Source organism: Sphaeramia orbicularis, chromosome 10 (assembly GCF_902148855.1).
Source record: "Sphaeramia orbicularis chromosome 10, fSphaOr1.1, whole genome shotgun sequence".
In the NCBI taxonomy this organism is placed as follows: Eukaryota; Metazoa; Chordata; class Actinopteri; order Kurtiformes; family Apogonidae; genus Sphaeramia; species Sphaeramia orbicularis.
The window spans coordinates 21996289-22018815 of NC_043966.1; the positions used below are offsets into that span (position 1 = coordinate 21996289).

Genomic DNA, 22527 nt, shown 5'->3' on the forward strand with positions numbered 1-22527 from the left:
CACTCTGATGCAGACTTTTAACAAAACAAATATGTTATTCTATATTTGGGCCTCTTCTACACAAAAACAGATTTTTAGAGATTTTTGAAAATGCTTTCCAAAATTATCATTGTTTAAAGCACTGTATATCCACATAGGAAAAGAAGAAACAAACTAATAATGGCATTACTCACTGTAATGAACATGTGCCCGAAATATCAACTACAGGTGAATAAATCAAAGTCCTACCTGCAGGAGATCAAGGTCAGCATGGACACATCCGGAAGATGGACCGGATTGGACCAGACATAGACCTGTGTTGTGGCAAAATCTACATGATACAACGTAACTTGTCAATGCAGCTCAATTTCACAATTAAAGCCTCTGCATATGTTACATCCAACAGCAGTAAGTTGGTCATCATTTTTACATTCTAGTGAGGATCGAGATAGTTTGGAAAACAAAGGTTCTCAGAATCACAAATACTTGATGTCAAATTATAGTTATTTACTTGCATTCCTAAACAGAAAAATAAGTTTTAGTGGCTGAATGTTATGCTTGATTAATTTCTCGCTTCTCAGAGAAGCCCAGTGAGGCAGCTCAAATTTGTGAATAAAAAGGTGAAATGAGTCTGAACTTCCTCATTCCTGTTGAAAATAGTAAAACATTGAGAGCTCACTAAAGGTGAATTAGTCTGCATTAAAGCACACCATGCTGGATGGTCTATGAGACAAATAGGGAAAGGTGGTCTGATACATTTGGTTCAAGTCCCAGTTTGAGTGGTATCATTGATTTATTTGAACCCTTACTTGATTTTCTATTTTTTAATGCCATACGATTTACCTGTACTACCTTCACCCCTGGTCTAAATCCATTGGCCATATTATCAGTGGAAAAGACACTAGTCAGGGACATGCCTGACTTTAACAAAAGCATCATGGAAAAATTTGCATGTTTGAGGGATAGACAGGTGACATTTACATATAAAAATATATGATTGAAAACGCATACTGTGTATTTTTATTTTTATTTAAATTAATATTTTAAAATAGTGGGGGTTGGACCTTTCTGTGTGGAGTTTGCATGCTCTCCCCTTGTCTGCGTGGATTCTCCTCGGGTACTCCGGCTCACCATCCAAAGACATGCACTGATAGGTTAATCGGTTAATATAAATTGCCCATAGGTGTAAATGTGAGAGTGATTGTCTCTATATGTCAGCCCTGCGATGAACTGGCGACAGGTCCAGGGTGTACCCCACCTTCACCCATAAGTAGCTGCGATAGGCTCCAGTGACCCCCGTGACGCCAGTGAGGATAAAGCGGGTTCAGATAATGAATGTATGAATGAATGAATGACTGAATGAATGAATTTTAAAATAGCGGTGCATGTACTTTGGTGTATCCTAGCTGTGATATGTGGTTATAGTGCAGCTGAAAATTGACTTGGCTACTACACCCCACCAAAAAATTATTTCACCAGCCACCACCGTCCATAGTCGTGTGGACAAGTTTAATGATACACAAGAGCTTTTGCAAATGCTCAGAGATAGATAAATTGTTAACATAACCTTTCATGACCTCCTTGGTCAATGTAAATAAATTCACATTCCAGATTCCTTAATGGAGACATCAAAAAATGACTGATAAAAATCATGGTAAAATGGAGATCAGTTCATTTATTATCATAGATAGATGCTGTAAGTCTATGTAAACTGAAGCTACCCACCAACATATAAAGCATTTATCACTGTGTTGGAGTTTTACTTCCTCCACGCTTCACTTTATTCCACCTCAGACCCTGCAGTAGTACATCAACACAATATGTCAGGCCTTTGCTACACTCTGCTGAAGAGCCAAGTGACTCCTGGGAAACAGAGCACTGTGTAAACTTCCTGTGCAGAGGTACACTTCCTTCCTAATGTCACTGGAGCATGAGGAGGACCCTGAAACATGATGAATGGAGCCTCTCAGATCTCTTGTCTCCAAGAAGTCAGTATCTTTGACTGCGGTTTCATGATGCGCCCACCTCTTCTTCCCCTGTAATGAAAGGCTGATGTGGTGTAGCTGCACTGAGGTAGGGGGCGGATAATCTGTCACATTTGACCTGCATGGACAGTGTCTGTATTTAATAGAAGAACTCTAACTGCAAAGGAGTTCATGTCTGTGTTAAAGAAGGAGAAAGGAAGAGCTAAATAAATTCTCACTTCGCAGTTTTTTTTCAATTGTTTCCATTTCTATCTCTTGACTTCTTCATGGTTCTTCCTCTTTACTGTGGCAGTCTCACTTCAAGTGGGAAGGGGCTGTTAATGAATGTGTATGTGCACGTGGGGAAATGTGTGGGTTTTCACCACAGCTTTCTGTCTGAGTGACAGAAGCTTGACAAGGCTTTAGAGGCTGGCTTAAGAGTTAAAAAAAAAAAAAAAAAAGGCAAACAAGGAACAGCTTTTTTCCAGATGGCCAAAGCAAAATAGAGCAAAATATACAAGTATGTGGAGGCAGAGCCCGCCTGAAGTATTGTACAACAAGTCACTTTAAGCAGAACTACTGCTGTCTGATGGAAAACGGTCTATTTGTATAAAAAGAAACAAAACTCACAGGATTCAGCGTGGTTGTTGGATTGTAATGGGCCTCACTGTTGGTCACAGTGCACAGTGCTTGTGTTTGCAAAAATACAAAAGAGAAAAATTCCTATCAAAGCTATCAGGCCTGAAGCATGAAGAGGATAGAGTAAATGTTTATTTTGTGATTCTTCCTGGTTTGCTAAGGCTGCTCCCATCAACCCCTGCTCTAATCTGTGAGTATCTGGTATGCACTCCAAACTAAATTGCTGTTTATTCTATTCTGTGAGTGTCAAAGCCCCAGCCTGTCGCTGAATGCTATCAGGGGAATGAGGGTCCCAGGATGCTCAACTCTGCTGCTGACACAACACTATTCCTGAAAGACCTGCTGCTTGATTTACCCAAGCAAAATGTCACAGTAATTGTGAAGATTTATATCAATGGGAAAGAGCTGACGAGGTCCCACAGCTATCAGATCTGACAGACTTAATATGTGCTCAAATGTTGCCTGCCACACTAAAGGCTTGCAGGTTGACCAATTTTACCCGGAGTGTTCCACCTCAGCTGGTATTGACCGAGCCGTCGTTTTTCACTTCTGTAAATCGAGTGTGAAGTGGAACTTTTAGGTTGTGAAATTGTATTTTTAATAAACTGGAAATACTTCTAAACATTTGATCACGCTTTTTAGCTTTTGCTTTATGTGCCACCCTAGATACATTTTTTAAAAAAGTCTGACAGGTGGTTTTTATAAATAGGCAATTGGAGCGATTTGATATTGTATCCTTCCCTCCTCTCACAAGATGTGTTCGATAAGGTTCATTGTATTTTTCAGTCTAAAGATAGGTGAGCAGGAAGCACGGTGTTAAGATGCTGTCAACTTTGCCATGCAGTATATCAACAAAACACTCTGTCGCATAATAATGGTAATATGAAGTTAATTTATAGAGTGTCACAGTTTACAACATAAGAAATTAATAATTGATTTTTAGCAATTTATTTCAGGAATTTATGTATTTTTTTGTTGTTGTTGCTTAAGAGATTTGCTCCTTTTATTTCATTCATATGTAACATTAAGCATTTTAACCTAGACCTATTTTTGTGGTGATTTCCAGTTGACTTTTTCTCCATATTTAACATTTCCTCTGTAATTTTTTATTATATTAACCTCAGTATTTTCCATTTTTAGTGAAATTTGGGTATTTTTATATATTTAATTTGCTCATGTAGATGTTCATAAAAATTTAGAGTAACTTCAAAGTTTATTTTATCACAACAGAGAAAACTGAAGAACAGTGACTTTTTTGGTAAAATATAGTACTAACTGATAGGGGTGTAACGGTACAGAAAAATTTCAGTTTGGTACATTTTCGGTACAGGGGTCTTCGGTTCATGCATTTTCAATACATTTTCGATACAGTGGAGGAGACCAATTTCATTAAAAATAACTTAATTGAAGTAAAAATGCAACATACTCTGAACAATTAAATGTCACTGTACAGCTGAAGTTTTTATACTACTGTGTGGGTCTGTTAATGTGCAAATAAATATATATAAATAAATTATTAATTGAAACTTAGCTCAAATTCTGCCATTTCATAAAATATGACCAAATACAGCCTTAAATCTGAAGCTATAAACACGCCATTAGCATTTGTTATGGCATTTTCTCGATCAGAACCGCTGGCTAAAGGCTGTTTAAGCGCTGTTCATCTGTATCTGTAGTTGGGTTACAGTTTTTCTCAGTATTATTAATGGTTGGGTGGTGTCCTTTTAAATGTGTTATGAAATTTGACGTGTTACCAGAAATATAACCGATCTTCACAAAACAATGCCAGCACACTGCTCTTGTTTTGCTGACATGTCTCTCTCGTTGTTATAACTGACAAGGAATCCGGAATGCTCTTAAATGCGGCCACCCTGCTCATACTGTGTGTGTTCTGCTTCAAGGTTTGTGTGGAAACTTAAGGCGAGTTTTTGCGTTCCTCCCATAGGCTACATGTATTTGTTCAGTACACTTCCGTATTCTATTGAAGGCCCGGAACCAAAACAGTTTGGTACAAACGAGTGCACCGTTACACCCCTGCTAACTGAACATAAAAACAACCGCCTGCAATCAATGTCATTGGTCAAACTACATGGATTTTATTGGTGAATCAATGTTGCAGAAAATGACAGTGTTTCCATGTTCACTATGAAGCCTCTGGATGTCCAAATGAGTCATATCTGATACCAGTGAGAAGCTGAGAAACTGCATTTTACCTTACTTATTTCAATGTATTGATAGGATTAATGGTTCAAAAGTTATTAAACATTTTCGATGACCGAAACGATGACCGAAACAGTAGCTGTTTCAGTCATTGAGGGTTAAGTGGCACAAAATAACAGTACATGTTCATAATAAACCACCTGAAAAAATATGTAATGGCTCCAGAAAATATAATGGAAAACAACATAACATAGTTTTCTATTTTTCAAGGATTTGGTTGTTGACAAGATCACCAGTAGGAAATTGTGCTTGGAAATGTAAAATGCTTCCCTTGCTGGTGAATTTTAGTATTTTTGTAATGAGTTTGCTAAAGGTGTGAACACCTGAGAAGGTAATTTACAGAAAACAGCAGGGCATCATGGTTCACCATGAGTGCCCAATGTACCGGCTCTAAATTCTGCTGTGACCTTCATCATATGTCACTGTCAAAATCTCTGCCTCTCTCTTGCAGGCATAGCTGTCTGACTCTATTTACTTCCAGTTAAGATGGGGAATAATAATAGTTTAGTGTGGAGCATGGTAAAACTGTGCGCACATGGCCCAGAAAACATGTGCACATCATTTTAAAGACAACAAAAATATCTACAGTGTTCAACACTTGGTGCTATTTTTTAAAAGCTACAGTTCAGCTACTGCACAATGGGAAAAAAACAAAACAAAAAAAGACAGATTAAGTTTAACTATAACTTCACTCACAGAGGAACATGAACTACAAGGTGTGATCACCATACTGCCTTAGATCACAGTAGCTTTTTCACAAGACTGTTAATGATACTGTGCATTGTATGGATGGAAGAATAACTGGGTATCATCTGATGGCATTATTAAGCTTGCCAAGAGCTGTGTAAAGTCCACAGGTGCCCATATTTGAGGAGCTTCAGTTACTGCATATGTTATTTAACCCCTCCCTTGTGTGCTCCTAAAAATGGTTCAGTATTAATTGCATTCAGAAAACAATGGCAAAGCAGCCTCCAAGTCTCAGCTTGCAAGACGCACAACAAAAAACAAAACAAGGCAAAACATGTATCACTGTCTTTGAACAGAGTTTTTAATGATGAGCTCACATTATGTTTTAGTTTCCTCTTGAAAATAGTTTTCATTGCAGGAGGATCTGCATTATCATATAGTTTCATAGCGGTAAATAATGGGGCTGTGACTCCTCAGACAAACCTCCAGGCACTTTTCATGATTCCAAAACCAAACACAGCTCTGTCTTTGTCTGTCTTTTTATGTCTCTGTGTGGACAAGTGCAACTTTTCATTTTACAGGGTTGATTTTACGTTTTTGTTCAGTCATGTCATCTCTTGTTTACTGATCTGAAAAAGACAACATTTGAACTATATAGTATGGAGAGTGTGACTGATAAGCTTTATGAAATATAGATAAAATGTAGTTTCTTTTCTACCTACAAACTTTGGGCCCTCCGAGCAGGGATCTTCTGAGAGTAGTGAACCAGTATTTTTCATCCAGTATGTAATTCATTCAGCAGAGAGTTTGTCTTTCAGTCTAAAATCATTCTGCGCTTTCCACCTTTGAAATGAGAGCAGGCAGGCAGGCAGGAGACATCTGCCTTGCTTTTAATGGGTATCACAAATGTTTCAGTAATTCCACTCCATCCCGAAACTTCCCTCCCCTTCAGCACACTCCCAAATTATAGCAAAGGCATGAAGCTGGGGCTCCTTGCCTTGCAGAGCTAGTATTTTCCCCAGCTAAGAGGATCGAGAGATTCCTCCTGTGTACTTGCATTATGGAGGCGAGCAGTCAGTCCAGCAGTCAACAGATTCTGTGGAAAGATGTGAGTCATTTTTCTTTTTTTTTTTTTATTTCCCTATTTGATTTATTGCACTTTTATTTATTGCACAAAACAATTGAACAAGAAAATTCAACCATCTATTATGTGCTTTAAAAATTATGCAATAAGAGGTCACCGGTCTCAAGAAATTGTGAGCCCTTTTACAGCTCAGAAAAATTAAATGTAGGTAGCAGAAGAAGAACAGTAAAAAGAAATATTTTAGTTTAAGTATAAGTAATATGTCAGAAGTCCAAAGCTTTTTTTGAAATCAAATAGAGTACTGCTTGATCTCTTTCTGAGTGATTTAAGTTTTCTCAGAAAAGTAATTTGGCTTTTCTTCGCCTTGGCTTTCTGCCTGTATGTCTGCTCTAATACTCGCTTTCACCTGAGCCATCATATTTCCCTTATAATATCCTTACTTTTCACTTCCAAGCTGTGTTAAAATACCCCAAGAATTGTCTTTATTTTTGTCTTTATTATTGTGCAGAGGCAGAGGCAGGATTTTTAGCTCTGAAATCCCTTCTCTGACTCTTTTCATATTCCACTTGTTGCAGAATTTGTGAGAAACAGAGCAGAGTTTCTTCACAGCGTAGTGTTTTGTTTTGTTTTGTTTTTTCTCAATATGAATAAGTAAATTCTTTGACTGCCCATCATATTCTTCTGGCAAAATAAAGCCAGTGGTTACTCATCAAAAATTTTTACTATAAGTTGCTGTTATTAAAATCATCTGTGTCTTGTCATTACCAAATAGTTTTTTGTGGTATTAAGTCCGTATATCAGTATGCCCTGGTGTGATAAATCTCTGCCTTTTCTTGTTGTTTATGTAGGCTACTTCTTTTTTTCTGTTGTTTTCTTGTGGAAGTGCTCTTTCTTTGCATGATAACAGCAGGGGGCTCCAGGCGTTCTTCCTCACAAAGCTCAAGAGGAATTGCCTGGCTGACTCTGAACTCCTAAACCTTTAAACACTAGTTGGCTGGTGCTGCACACTCTGGCTCCTCACTCCGTCTCCATCTCTGCCTTTATTTCTGTCTGTCTGTCTCTCGATCCCACCTTCCTGTGAGCATTCGGTATTCAAAGCACAGGCAGGGGGAGGTTTGTCCTCTAGTTAAGTTTCCATCGCTTATGCAACCTGCCACATGAGAGCACAGGATTTCAGCCATAGTTTTTTTTTTTTTTTTTTTTTTTTTTTACTCCTCACAATGCAAGGAATTTCTGCCTTTTGGATTTTTTTTTTGTTAGTAACCCTACTTTAATGTGCCTTATATGGGTCATTTTCACCAGTATGTCAAATTAATAATTGCAGTCAGAGGTTCAGGTTAAGGTTTAAGGGATCTGTCTCAAATAATGATTTCTTTGTCCTTTCCTAAAGTCATACTATAATGTATTTACCATATTTCCTCCCATTAGTCATGCCGTATACTTTTTGGATTTATAAAACTGCAATAAAAATACTACTTGGAATATATCTATATAAATTATACAAGTCAGTAGATCAGAAAATAACAATTTGCATTCCAAAATAGTCCAAAGGATTCATTATACAAAGAAGTCAGCATGTTGAAGTGCTCTCCAATCTACTGCAGCTTAACTATAACAACCTTGGCCACAATAGAAAACCAAAGCTGCTTTATCATCATTTTAAAAAGACATGAAGATAAGCAACACCAATTTTGTTAATTGAAGTTGGTCTTTTTTTTTTTTTACATATCTACTTTTCTGTTGTCCTCTGAGACCTTCAAAAGTGGTCCAGTGTGAATGAGAAGCTTTCATTTTCTCCCTGCTGGAGCCATGGTGGAACAAAAGCCTGTCTTTATTAATTTGTAGCCAAAGCTTGGGGAATTGACTACATCAGGCAGAGTTTTAATTTGAGGAAAAGTTTAATAAATGTAACCTTTCAATGGCACTTGTGGTGATGTGCGCTTCCCATTCGGTGCCAGGATAGATGTATTTTGTCAATAGTGACCTCACTGATAAAGAAGTTTGGTAGAAATCATGGAAAAAGGTAGAAAAAAATCCCATAAACTCAAACACCGCTGTTTGCTAAGGTAGCACACAAACTGGTATGCTATTTCGATCATATTCCGTGTATGAAAAACTCAGATTTGGTTACGTGCACTCAAATAGAAACACAGATGCTTGTTTAAAAAGCTAGTTCTGAAATGTACTGTAAAAAGTATGTCTTTGACAGACATTTGTAATATTTTTGCACAAAGCAAACGCAACTGAAGCCACGAAGATAATTCATGCATTTAACCTCAAATAAAATGAAACAACAAAAAACCAAAACAATGAAAAATGTTTTTTTTTTTTTTTTTTTACAATGTCCAAATTAGTATTCAGTGTCAACAACAGTCTGTCAATGACACTTTTCTTCACAGTCCAGTCATGCTTTACAGTCTGTTTTTTTTACTTCCTTCACACATACACTGAGGAATTACCTTTTGTGTTACTGTCCTCTGCATTCATGTGGATATCAGTCTTGAAGTTGGGAAGGCTTGCAATGATGCAAGAGTAGAAAGCACAAATTTGTGTTAAAGCCCAGGGAGTAAAATTAAAAATAACCTCAAGAATAAAATACAAGTGCAGATATATGAGCTCATATGTATTACTTATGTCTGATCAAACAATGTTATGTTGATGATATGTTGTTTGCAGGTTGAGGTGGGAAAAGAGAAGAAAGCCAGATATCACACCTACCAGCGAGTGGCTCTGATTCTGGCTCTGGTTTTCCTTGTTTTGGCTCTCTGCATTTTCAGCCTTAGATATCTGTGGAGCCCCAGTTTGGGAAAGGTAAGCCTAAATATCACCTCATTGTTTCCCTGTCATCAGCCTTATTGCTACTGAGTGTAGTATGTGTAGTCTTGATGAAAGACAGATGAAAGACATAGTGAATTTCCACATCAGCAAATCATACCAGTTACATCAAAGAAAAAAATACACAAGTAAGAAAAATGGACAGCCACACAAAGAGCCAAAGGCACTCGCTGCAGCCTGTGTCGTATTCTAGATTAAAAGATGTGTGGGCTATGGAAAAGACAGCTGTGTTTTGCTCTACTCATGTTTTGGCTGTCATATCTGAAAGCAAGGGATCTCGGACCAAACCACAAACCACTAAATGTTGGCCTGTTGCAGCTATCTACTCTCTGCTCACATTGTAAACACATCTCAATAGAAGCTCCTGATAACTCAAAGTTGACCTTAATTGCTGTTGACCAGAGTGGCTGCAGTAAGACTAAAACCTCTTGGCAATGTAATTGGGATAAACTCTTGTCCAAGCAATTCATCTTGTAAAATCCAATTCAATCACACTTGATGGAGAACGTTTTCACTCCGCTCCTTTCCCCTGATTTTCCCAAGGGTCCAAAAAAGCTAATTTACCCAAGCTAGAAGGAAAAATACATCAATAATTTCACATCCAGAAATTGGATGCTCTATATGTTCTGAGCACAGCTGCGAATGAGAGAAATGATTAAAATGAAATGATGGTTAAAAATGGGCACATATATTTCAAACCCCACTGCACAAGTCAGCTTTGTATGTAAAGTAAATGTCATGAGGTGAACACAGGGAAATGTGCAGTGCAGTGTGTCAGCTGATGTTACACCAATATCTTTATTATAGTTAATAAACATTAATTCTGTCTGTTATTATAGTATTATTAATTCAGAAACCTTCTGCCACATTTCCTCAGTTTCTGCTTTCCATTAAGACACTAATTTCAATTGCAGCAGTCCTTTCTAGCTCAGGTTCATCAAGGTTCATCTGCACTTCCTGTGTAGATGGTATTGTCCACATTCTCTCCTTTCAACATAGATATGAATCACCTTTGAGCCATCTCCTTTGTCCTTGTTAAATATTTCATGCCGGAGGTAGAGCAGTCATTATTTCCACTTTAATAAGCTGTGATCATTCTCACGTGGCACAAAATGTGTTGATGGCAGAGGTTGCCCAGGCGATGAATATCAAACCTGCGGACCTTGGGTTTTGCTTTAATGGGGTCTTGAGGGGGAGGCTTATTCTCTGGCCTCCACATCAGGGAGCAAGATGGAGCCACTTCAAAGAAGACTCACCTGTCTGTCAGATGGGAAGGAAGCTCACTCAGACACAGGAGAACAGTAAAGCCTAAGTATGTAGTCCAGAAGGAGTGGAGGGAGAAGAGATGGATGGATTACATCGATGGAGCGAGGATTTATCTGCACGATGCCTGACAACCATGCACAAACTGTATTTTATAAAAAACAGCTGAATAGCCCAAGTCTGATAGTCTAGACAAGAGAACCAACACCACCAAAAGGTCCAGTCCGGGCCGTGGGAGGAATTTGTGAAATGCAAAATTTACACTGAAGACATTAACAGTCACCGAGTTAAAATCATTTTATTTCAGGGCCACATACAGACCATTCAAGGGGGTCAGAGCAGTAAAATACTATCATAATAACCTATAAATAATGTCAACTCCAAATGTTTCTCTTTTAGTGTAAAAAAGTAAAAATACATGAAAATGTTTACATTTACAAAATATTGTTTCACAAAAAATGTGAATAACCTGAACAAATACAAACATCCCCGAAATGTCTTAAAAGAAATAAGGTCAATTTTACAATATTATGCCTGTTACTAATGTTACTGTTTTGTCCTTTAGTAGATCCACTGTGATCTGTATGTGTAAATGAGAAGCTGAGGCATCACATTGTAAAATTGCACTTATTTTTCTTAAGAAATCTCAGGTTGTTCATGGTAATTTACACTTTTTAAAGGATAGTTTGTAGATTTAAATATTTTCATAAAGTAAGTTTACATTGTTCACTCTAAAACATAACTAAGGTTTGGAGTTGACATTATTTATAGGTTATTATGTTATCATTTATTGCTCTGGCCTACTTGAGATCATGCTTGGACATACGGCACCTGAACTAAAATTGACACCCTTGGTCTAGACTCATATCCCTTTTGAAACTATTTGCTATCTCCACTGCCTGGATATGTTCATATGAACCGACAGTGGAGTCGACAATGAAGACGTATCTACAGTATTTCGAGATAGTGGAATTTTATCGTTAGATTGTTTGTAAACACATTGCCCATAAGTGCCAGTATCCACCTATTTGGCATACACTGGTATGCACACTACTGTAAAGAATGGGCAATATACTGTATATAACTCCAAACAAATCAGAGACAGGGAGGACTTTCATCCAGGATACTGGGGTTTGGTGTCCTTGTGCGACATTCTCAGGTTTCAGTTCAAGTTTAAGCAACAAAATGTATTGGTTAGGATTAGGAACGCATCACGGTTTGACTTAAAGGGGTCATATTTGGCTAAACCCACTTTTATTAGTCTTTGGTACATTTATTTGTGTATTTGGACCCTAATAGTTCCAAAAGTTTGAATTTGAACCCTCCAGGTGCTGCAAAGCTATCTTTATATTCATTCCGGCAAAAAATCGAGTGGATTTCTACAACCAGTTTCAATTTCTATTTAAATAGCTCCGCCAAGGAGGTTATGTTTTTGCCGGCATCTGTCTGTCTTTCTGTCTGTCTGTCTGTCTGTCTGTTTGTGTGCAAGATAACTCATAAAGTTATGGATGGATTTGGATGAAAATTTCAAGAAATGTTTATACTGGCACAAGGAACAAATTATTAAATTTTGGTGGTGGTGGGGGCACTGATCTGCCTTGGCAAGAGGTCTGCGCTCTCCGAGTGCTTTTCTAGTTGGTATGGTTTATAATTACTTACATCAGGACATTTGCACATATAAGGAAAATCAAGACTTCCAACGAACATTTCTCTGAGTACGCCATAATTGTTTATCGGCAGCAGCAGTTGTAGTAAAAACTGAAATATGTCCAAACTTCGAGCCGATTACCTAAAATGAGGTGGATATGTATATTATAGTTTATATTGAAAACGGCTGATTACTGCAAATCTGATTGCGTTTGAGGTAACTAAAAAAATATGTATATGAATGTTTTTTATGGATGTTTTGTGTCATTGTAAAAAATATACAGAGGAAAATGTGTGTTAACAAAGCAAAGGAGGCGGATCTAGTTTGATTATTAGATTGTAAAAAGGGGGTGGGAGTCAATAAGTTATTCTTCTTCCCACTCCTTTTCGAGCGCAAAAAAATTGTATTTATTTATTTGTTTTGACCATGTTGTATGATTCTTTGTTATCTGATGATTCTATGTGCTCGAAATAAAACTACTACTACTACTACTACTACAAAATGTTCAATTGTTGGTTGTATTAATGAACACAAGTGGCTGAACGGGACAGAAAGCTCGGTCAACAACCTGGAGGGAGTGGGGTGTGAAGTGGCTCATTTGCATTTAAAGGGCCAGCGCTCAAAAAGACCTTTCTGGTGTCATTACTCAGAAATAGGGTTGAAGATGGACCTGTGGAGTTGAATTAATGAAGAATTCAGACCCAAGCATAGCATTTACAGTTTATGTAGACCACAGGGAAATGTTTTAAAATGCATAATTCCATTTAAAAAAGCAAAATATCACTCCTTTAAAGTAGTCTCTTGGGTGTTAGAAAGCCTTTCTGTTTGAAGACATTGCAATTATGTGCAAGTATTATATAATAGCTCACACTACCAGGACTAAAGGTTTGGCTATGACACACTGACACACAGATGAAACTTGTCCCTGCCATTGTTGGCCAAAACCTTGCCCAGGTGTAAATAGCCTGAAAGTATTGTTGACTACATATACAGAAGTGCAAATAGCATCTCCCTTTAAATAAATATGTGATCCACACGTAATCGAAATAAATGTTTTTTACATTGTCTATAGTGACTACAGTGCAAAGTGATGAGTGAAAATGTTTAATATTTTTTCCAGCATCCAGGTTTGAAATAAGTCATGAACTTGCCTTACAAACTATGAGTTTGTAATTGACTGAAAACAGTGTAAAATATTCAGTGAAAGAATAAAAAAAATAGCAAGACATATAAATAAGGGAAAAAGCAAGTTTCCAAACAAACTTGCAGACCTTGTACCTTTTCACATGTAAATTAGTTCTTGCTTTTGACACATTGTGAACACCCGAGAATATGAGAGGTGCAAAGAGGCTGTTAAAGTCACATCCTTTAATTTTCACAGTTCAAGTCATCATCAAATGAAAAAAAAAAAGTGTTGTAGTACATACAAATGCAAGGATTAAGTTTATTTCTCGAGGGCCTCTCCTAAAGAGTATTGTTTAAAGAAAGCACAAAACGTTTTGGAAAAGTGGAAGCCATATTTGTTTGGATAGACATGAATTCCATGGAAGGCAAAACATTTTTGTTCATGTATATTCTTTTAGCCTAAGGAAGTATAAAAATAATAATAATAGAATAATGAAGAAGAAGGAGAAGAAGAAGAAAAAGAAGAAGATTTTTTTACTTTCAAATATTATAAAATGATCTAAAAGTAGTGAATCACTGTCACTGCTGTTCTCCCATGGTGAGGAAAACTAACACCACAGGGCCTTTGACCAAAGCATCCTAAAGTGCTGAGATGGGATAAGAATCACTAAGAAACAACTTTTATATTCAAAGCAATGACAAAGTGATGAAATCTAGAAGCACTGTTTTCACCACAGCCCACAGATCTAAATGAAAAGAATGGATTTTGTTGTTGAAATCGCAGTGTTTCTTCGACATGCTGATGTGATGTTATTATTTTTGCTGAGTTCTCTGTTTGTCGGTCCACAGTTCAGACTAAACTGTGACAGTTCTGTCCTCGTTTAGGCAGATCTTTAGTGCAGTTATTGACAACACAAACTGTACAGAAAACTGAGGTGATTTGTGGTTGTACTGTGGCTGTTTTCTGTGTAAAAACAGAGCTAAACAGAGCTTTAATGTAAACTATCAGCTGATGGAGCACATGAAGATTATAAGACTCGCCTATTTTCTGTCAAAATAACCAGCGATGAGTTTTTGTGTAAATGAGAAAATATCATACGATAAAACACAGATGTGTGTAAACAATGAGCTTTATAATTAATAGAGACTATGGATACATAGCGCTGATTCACTGGTAGTTTTGGTAGTCATAAGTGTGTTCTGGTACATGTCGTCCCCCTGCTGTTGAGAGTTTGGAATATCAATACAACATATAACCCATCTGGGATAAAGCTGCATTCTGCAACATATTCAACAGAAGGAATTCATACTCACACAAATATAAGGCACTGCATCACAAAAACAAACAAAAAAAATTAGTGTGTTGTTTCCAGAGTATCTCATACAACCACCTTCTTTACTTTACCTTCTATGACATTTAAAAGGATGGTACAAATTTTGGACCTAAATTGAACAAGTGGTTCCAGGCATAGCAAACCCTGCCCCTTGCACATATTTTAACTTATTTTGGCATTGATCCAGCTGATGTCATCATGTCTATGCGTGTGCTGATGTCAGCATATCAACTACCTCTATATATGTGCCAAGTTTGAAGTAAATAGAAACAAAATTGATGTTTTTAGAGATATTTGAAATTTTGCCCAACATGTATTCAAATGGGAGAAGAAAAAAGATTTTTAAAATTCATAAAAAAATTTGAACTTTGACCTACTTTTTCCAAAATGTAATCACATTTATTCTGGGTCACTGATAATCTATAAAGTCAATATTGTATGAATTCAACCAATAGTCTTGCTGCTGCAGACGTGTGAAATTTCACCCATTGTAAGTAAAAGGGGAAGAAAAAGATTTTAAAAAAATTGTAAAAAATGTAAACTTAGACCTTCTTTTTCCAAAGTGTAATAACCTGTAGTCAAACAAAACAAACAAGCAAACAAATCGAACCAAAAACAACACCCCTTGTCTCCTCTTCGGGGGCGGGGTAATAATTTCTGAAGTGGCATTATCTGCATGTAGTCTTGTGTTACTTAGACGCCTGGTTTGCAAGATGAAGTTAAAGATCCAGTCATTTGGACACTTTTGACAAGGATTGAAGCCAAACTGACAAAATTGAGAACAAACAGCCTTGAAGTTAACAAGCAAAGAAAACTCTAATTCTGGTGCAGGTCTAATTACTCGACACACTGATAATAAGACATTTCTCTGCTCTGCAAAATTGCTGTTGCAGATTGACAACTGCTGAAATTTGCTTTGTGCTTGATCAATAGTTTTATTGTGCGAAAAGAAAAAAAAAAAAACAGAAAAAACAAACCTCAAACACGTTTCCTTTACCACTTTGACCTTAACACTCTAATCAGAAGTTAAAACCACAGCATGACTGCGCCCACGAACACGTCTCATCTATTCTCTCAGTTCACCAAAGCAACGCGACCTCATGCTCCCGGCTTTGTATAAATAACCACAGAAAGGTAATTTGCTCTGTGCATTGTATTTCAATATGACATGATAACCGCTTGGGATCTTCTTTTAATTACCTGCAAACATATGTTGTTACAGAGGCCTGGGGAAGATACTTTGCCACCATTTTCTATGCTAGCGTGTGTGTATGTTTGTGCTTGTGAGGGCGTGGTTGTCTGCTTGTTCACTTGATTGTATTTGCAAAAGCGTGCATTATGTGTGTAGATTAGGTGCCTGCATTCTCTTTTGGCTTATGGCAAATTTCTGTTTACTATGTGCTCATTATTGTTCTGGGCCACAAGTCTCACCAGGGGATTTTGCCTCCTTGTAAATTAATCCTCTGTTATTACCAGTTTACATCAGCAACTCCGTGAAAATGAAATCAAGCTGGTGAATCCAACAGGAAATAGAGAATAATTTGCCTTAGCTAAATTATTTTAAGAACTAGCCCCAGAAAAAAAAGCATAATAAAATATTTCAATTTTGATACTGTACTGTGCTTCTCTGTACTGCACAGCATTAAAAAAAAAATTCTAAATTTTCATATCATTAGCCTTGATATATTTGGTGCTATTTTTAATTCATGAACCACTTTGAGTGAGATTATCTGCAGACCAGCAGCCAGGCAGAGTAATTGTGAACCTGTAGACATTGTAAACCAGTTTTTCCTGGGTAACCTTGAATAGCTCACAGGTGCTGTTCGGGCTGTATGGAAGAACTGCCTGCGAAATACATGAATGTCAGACCTGAGGAAAGTACTCCATTATTCAAGCTGAAATTGCATTGCTCACCTTGATGCCTTTCCTTCTCCGGTCCCAAGGTAGCTGCTGAGTTGTCGCTCCTGATGGCCTCTTAAAGGCCTCACTGTCAGGAGCGGCTTCTTTAATGAACACTTGCTTCGACTGCTGCTTTTCCCGCTGGTCACAGGTGGATGTCTTTTCAAGGCCAGGCCCCCCTTTGTTTATTTATTGTTCATAGCCTGTGTATACCCACAGTCCCCTCAGTGTCCAGATGTCAACATGCAACAGGGGAGGAAGACAGAAGATCTGATCATGATATGATTCTATCTTCCTGCTGTGCTGTTACCTGTCTTTTGTCTTTTTTTTTTTTTTTTTTTTTGCCTCCAAGAATAACAACAAGACAGAGCTACCTTCTCTTCTGACTCTTTGTTTACTCAATCTCGTGTGGTGGAATTATTATTCTGGGAAGGCAACAGGCTTTATCTACACAGCTGGTTCGGCAGGACCATTTGGGAAGTCTGCCCTCACTCTGTAATCTTTCTGATTTTACCACGTCAAGCGTATTCATTCATTAGCAGGCCGCTGTCCACTGGTGTTTCTCCTGGCTGTTAAATTAGGCTGCTACGGGTTCCCTCCTAAGATGATGCATTATGCCTTCTACTCTGGGAGCAGTCAGGAGGAGGGAGGGGATGCAGACTGGGGAAACAAAAGAGAGTTGTTTTAAATTGTTGCCAGTAGAGTGCCTGAGGTAGGAAGGCTTCATGGCGGTCGTGGCACATTGCCTTCTTCTGGGATAGTGACTGCTACATAGACTGTGACAGCACTGCAAAGCCCACGAGGAGTTATCTTTTGTGCTATAGAGCTTTTTTAACTCGCTTGTGATTTTCTTTTAGAAGCTAGAATAATATAGGCATAAAACAGATCAACATCTTAATTTCCAGTGCTGTCATTTTGCCGATCCATGGCAACTCATATGCGTCGTGTTGTATGTATGATAAAGTCTAGTGCAAAACAGTCACAATCCTTGCCTTTATTCTAGACTCTCCCTCCTCTCTGTCTCACCAGTGGTGACTGCCAAGTAGACTCCTCTGCTCTGTTGTACAATTTCAAACGTGATTGAGCTTTCACATCCACTTTTACTCTGCAAGTAAGTCTGCACCGCTTATAGTGCATTCACAGCCACAATGCTGAGTGTGTCTGCAGCAGTGAGCAACAAACTGGAAATACCTGGTTTAACCGTCTTTTCTTAACGTACATAATTGAGGCTTCAGATCTTAAAGGTCCCTTATGTTTATATCTACTCAGAAGAAAGTAGGTAATCTCTTCATCAGTGTCCAGTTTTCTTCTCTGTTATTTCTGTCAGCAATTAAAGGTTGCATTGACTTTTTGCAGGTTTACGCCTATTAATCACCTTACTCAATTTGGGAAGAAAGAAGGAGCATTTAAATCATGCCTTCAGGTCTCTGTCTGGTGCTCAGTCTAACACTCATGTTGAATAAGTCTGGTTGATTAGCCTTATTTAATATGAGAAAATGAGATGTTGTAGGAGCTTTAAAAGTTGGAATGTTAGCAAATTTTAATGACATGCATCCAGACCTGCCAGGCTTTGTTGGTGAAATAAACATGAAATATCAGCAAAAATAACATACATTTAGAAGACGACCTTTCATCCAGTGAAACTTCAAGCAGAAATTAGGCAAATACGTCAGTTATCTTGGGGTTTGAAGCTGTAAGCTCATTAATAGATGAAGACCAAGATATTGTTTTGAAGAAGTTGTGAACACATAAGTCACAACATTAAAAAAAATTACGGTTAACATATTGCAAAATGCAGATAGTGTGCTGGATCTAATTCTAACATTTAGCTACGATCAGTTCAGTTTCACATGTGAAAATTGGATGCTTTGAACAATTTTATATCATCATCGCTCCATTAAAGAGCATAGCTTATGCAGACTAATAAATATCATAACACTGGGACCTGCACATCAAAACATTGCTCAGGTTGCATCACTAGTTGCCTGGCATAGCTTTGACAAAATTGCATGAAGACATTGAATATCAATATTACAGTGGTGCTTCACATTACAGCTCAATACTGAAGCACAAAAAACATGAATAACGATCAGATCAGGAATTAACTGGTCATTATTGAATTGATGCCAAGAAGGTCATCTTTTGGTAATTACATTTTCTTTTGCCTTGTGATGAACTGGTGACATGTCCCGGGTGTACCCCGCCTTCAGCTCATTAGTAGCTGGGATAGGCTCCAGCGACCCCTGTGTACCCTAGTGAAGATAAACGGGTTCAGACAATTAATGAATGAATGATTTTCTTTTCATAAACAAATAAAAAACCATTGGTTAATTAATTTTTGTTTTAAAATAGAAGAATTAAAATTGAATGTCAATCTTCCAGTTCATATGAAATTTGTAGTTCGTAGACATTCATGGAGGGAGCATGTCTACAATGCCAGATTTCGTACAAACTGGAAGATTTGTACAAACCCATCATTTGTGACCTCGATGGCATTAGTGCTCTTTCCTTGGAAATGAAACATCTGGTCTCAGAAATGAAAAAGAATAGGTGTTTTGGTTCATTTTTTCCATTCTGTCACGTAAGTAACTTTCTTTTTTGTTATTAGAAAGAGAAAACACAATCAGTCCATTTTTTTAACATTTGTTTTTTCTGTTTTGACACTGACAAAGAAAAACACCTTGATATTCAATTTTAATTCTTCTATTTTAAAACAAAAATCAATTAATCACTATTTTTTCTTTTGTTTCTGAAAAGAAAATCCAATTACCAAAAGATACACTAACCCAAGAACTTACTGAATACCAAGGAATCAGCTCAACTATAGTAGATGATGTTACCTTTGAACAGATGGTTAGAAATGGTCTTAATGACCAGTATCTAATGATTAACTGCTGAGTTTTGAAAGGTTACGCATCAGTACTTCATTATTATCCTATTCATGCCAAGTAAACCGTTACACATTAGAAACTTATTTGTAACTACTTATTAATACTAGTTGTGTGCCTTGCTTTGTGTCAGTGGTCAGCAGCTATTTTTTCCGGTGAGAACTAGAAATAGCAACACATATGGGAGTGAAAAGAAGACAATGATTCTGACACTCAGAGTTCATTAGGAACGATGGATTATAAATTTAGACAGCATTTAACCATCTGTTCTATGGTAACTTATCATTATGTTCTCGAGTGGACTTGATTCAGTGTTTTTCAACACCTTGTCATCATTAAGTAACGAGCTGTTAAGTCCTGATCTGTTCATTATTTGTTCCTATAGTAACTACACTTTGTGTTTGTGTGCTGTGTTGTAAAGTGTCACCAAAAAAAAAAAACTACTTTCCGAATTGACAGTGAATTACCCTTATTAAACTGTCAAGATTTAGTTTAACAATATAAAAGAAACGCTTTTCACGATTGTTACGTCTACTATAAAGCAGAAGATTTTACATCCCTTTTATTATTAGACAGTTTGAGGTCAAATTTTACTTGAATTTTTTTATGCATAAGTGAAACTATTGAGAACTCATTCAGTTCTCTGTAGCTCTCCAAATATTGTTACTGGAGGATAAAATTTAAATCCACCTCCTTTTTTTAACCCTCCTCTTTCTGAAGAGGATCATAATAGACATATTTCTGAGAGGTAGTGTCATATAGGTCAGGCATAATGAGAGTTGGTTGCTTTTGAAATCTAAGAGGTTACAGATGATTAATTACAGTTGCATTGCTATAAGTAATGTAACTAGTTTTCTATCAAGTAATATATTCAATACAATGCAGTGGCTATTTGTAGTATTCATCTTTCAAATAGTTCTTAAAATGACTTAAAGTTATCGTTTCGTGTTAGAGATAAAGACATTTGAAGCCATGCCAAAGATACCAACGTACTGAATTGTAGAGATATTAACTGAACCTATTTACCCAAAGCATGGCCAATAGAGGGAGTAGTGACTCACTTTGCTGGTTTCCCATGGCAACGAAAACTAACAAAATGGGGCCTCTGACCAAAGCATCAGAAAGTGACACAATGGAAAGAGAACCTGTAAGAGACAACTTTTAGTCAAAGTCATGACAAAGTGATAGTGTCGAAACAACTGTTGCTATTTTCATGACTGGACATAGTTCTAAATGAAAGAATGGACTTTGATGTTGAAATTACAGCATGTCTTCTAAATGGGTGAGATATACGGTTTATTATATGATGTATTGTCTTTGCTAGTTGCCATCTGTTGATCCATGGTTCAGACTAAACTGTGACAGTTCTGAACCTTCTTTGAACAATTCCAAACAGATCTTTAGGGCATCTACTGACAGCATTAACAGTACAGAAAATGGAGGTGATTTGTTGGTTTTACTACCATTTTCTCTCTAAAACAAAGGTAAGCCAACAGCTATAATGTAACTATCAGCTGACATGACATTATTTTGACTGATAATAATGAAAAATGAAAACTTATCATACCATTGATACAACAATACAGAATATGTGTCAGTAAAGTGCTTTATACTTTATTCACTGAGTGACACAATCTGTGGATATGGTGTTGGTTTGTTGGCAGTTTTTTGTGGCGCTGTAAGTGTGTTCTGAACTTCTGGAGAAGTTTGTAATATCCATACTTTGTACAACTCCTTTGAAGCTGAATTTTTGTAAAATTACACATTAACACCAGGCACTGTAAACCTCAAAAACAGTACTCACTCATGTTCACTGTCAAAAGTTCTTCAGTGTAATTTGAATTAACATTGAAATGCTTGATTATACAAGCACAACTACCAAAATAAGTAGTTGGTGTCAGAAACAACAAAGTCTGAAGGCAGCAAAGAAATTACATTCTACACATCAGCCTTTTGCCAAGACAATTAGGTCAGTTCAAACCCTTTTATAGGGATGCCACCCGATACCACTTTTTCAGACTGGAGTACAAGTACAAGTACTTAAATTTGATTACTTGCCGATACTGAGTACCAATATGAGTACTTAATAATCCTATTACAGTTCTTAGTTACTTTTGAAAATGTGCTTTATTGTCATTGTCATTAGTCTGACTGTAGCAAAATGCTGCTACTGACATTTAATGCATTGGAATTAGCGTTTCTCAATCAATCCACCAGAGGGCGCTAATTAACCATACTGGACAAATACCATGAAGAAAAGTGAAGTTTTTTGAGAAGAAGAAAGTCAATAATTAAAAACATGGCAATGACAGAGGAAGTAATACGAATGCGGATACTGTGATATATGCAAATGGTATTTGTAATTTGTGTATTGTATTGATTGAGGGTAGCTGGTCCATAAATATGTCAGTAGTTTTTCCCTAACTCACAAAGTCGCTCTTGAGAAGATCCACTACCTCCGTGGTTCCTCCATCCATGTCGTGCATCTTTAACGTAACTTGCAGTCACCTTGTTTATTTTCAAAAATCTCCACACTGCTGACATTACTCCTCTGCCACGTACCTGCTGCACTGTGAACGTCACGGTGGCTTAAAGTGGAATCAGCGTGGTTGTATCAGAGCACTTGTACAAGTATGAGTAGAAGTACATGTCCTCAGTATCAGACCGATACCTGGTACTGGTATCGGTATCGTGCATCCCTACCCTTTATATTCAGAAACCAGTAACATATTGTACAATTCCAACTTAACTCTGGTTCCAACATGTTTCATACTGGGTGTCCAGTTGGTATCCAGACTCCTACCATCATGATTTTCAATGACCCAGTTACTATAGAGCCCTTTTATAAAGTTTACATAATTTATATTGGAAGCATCTAAATCCTCTGAAATATTTGTGGTTTTTTTTATATACTGGATGTGTAGTTATCCAGCTCTCATCACACCAAGTATGATGGATGGCA

At 37.2% G+C, this 22527-nt stretch overlaps 1 protein-coding gene across 1 annotated transcript in view; it reads left to right on the top strand.

Moving 5' to 3' along the window:
* The first annotated feature begins 6467 nt into the window (after nt 1-6467).
* Nucleotides 6468-22527, top strand: part of tnmd (tenomodulin) — a 50898-nt gene continuing 34838 nt past the window's right edge. The window contains 2 exon segments of the mRNA XM_030145774.1: nt 6468-6597; nt 9250-9384. Of these exon segments, the coding sequence (XP_030001634.1) occupies nt 6550-6597; nt 9250-9384 (183 nt within the window). The 5' untranslated portion in view covers nt 6468-6549.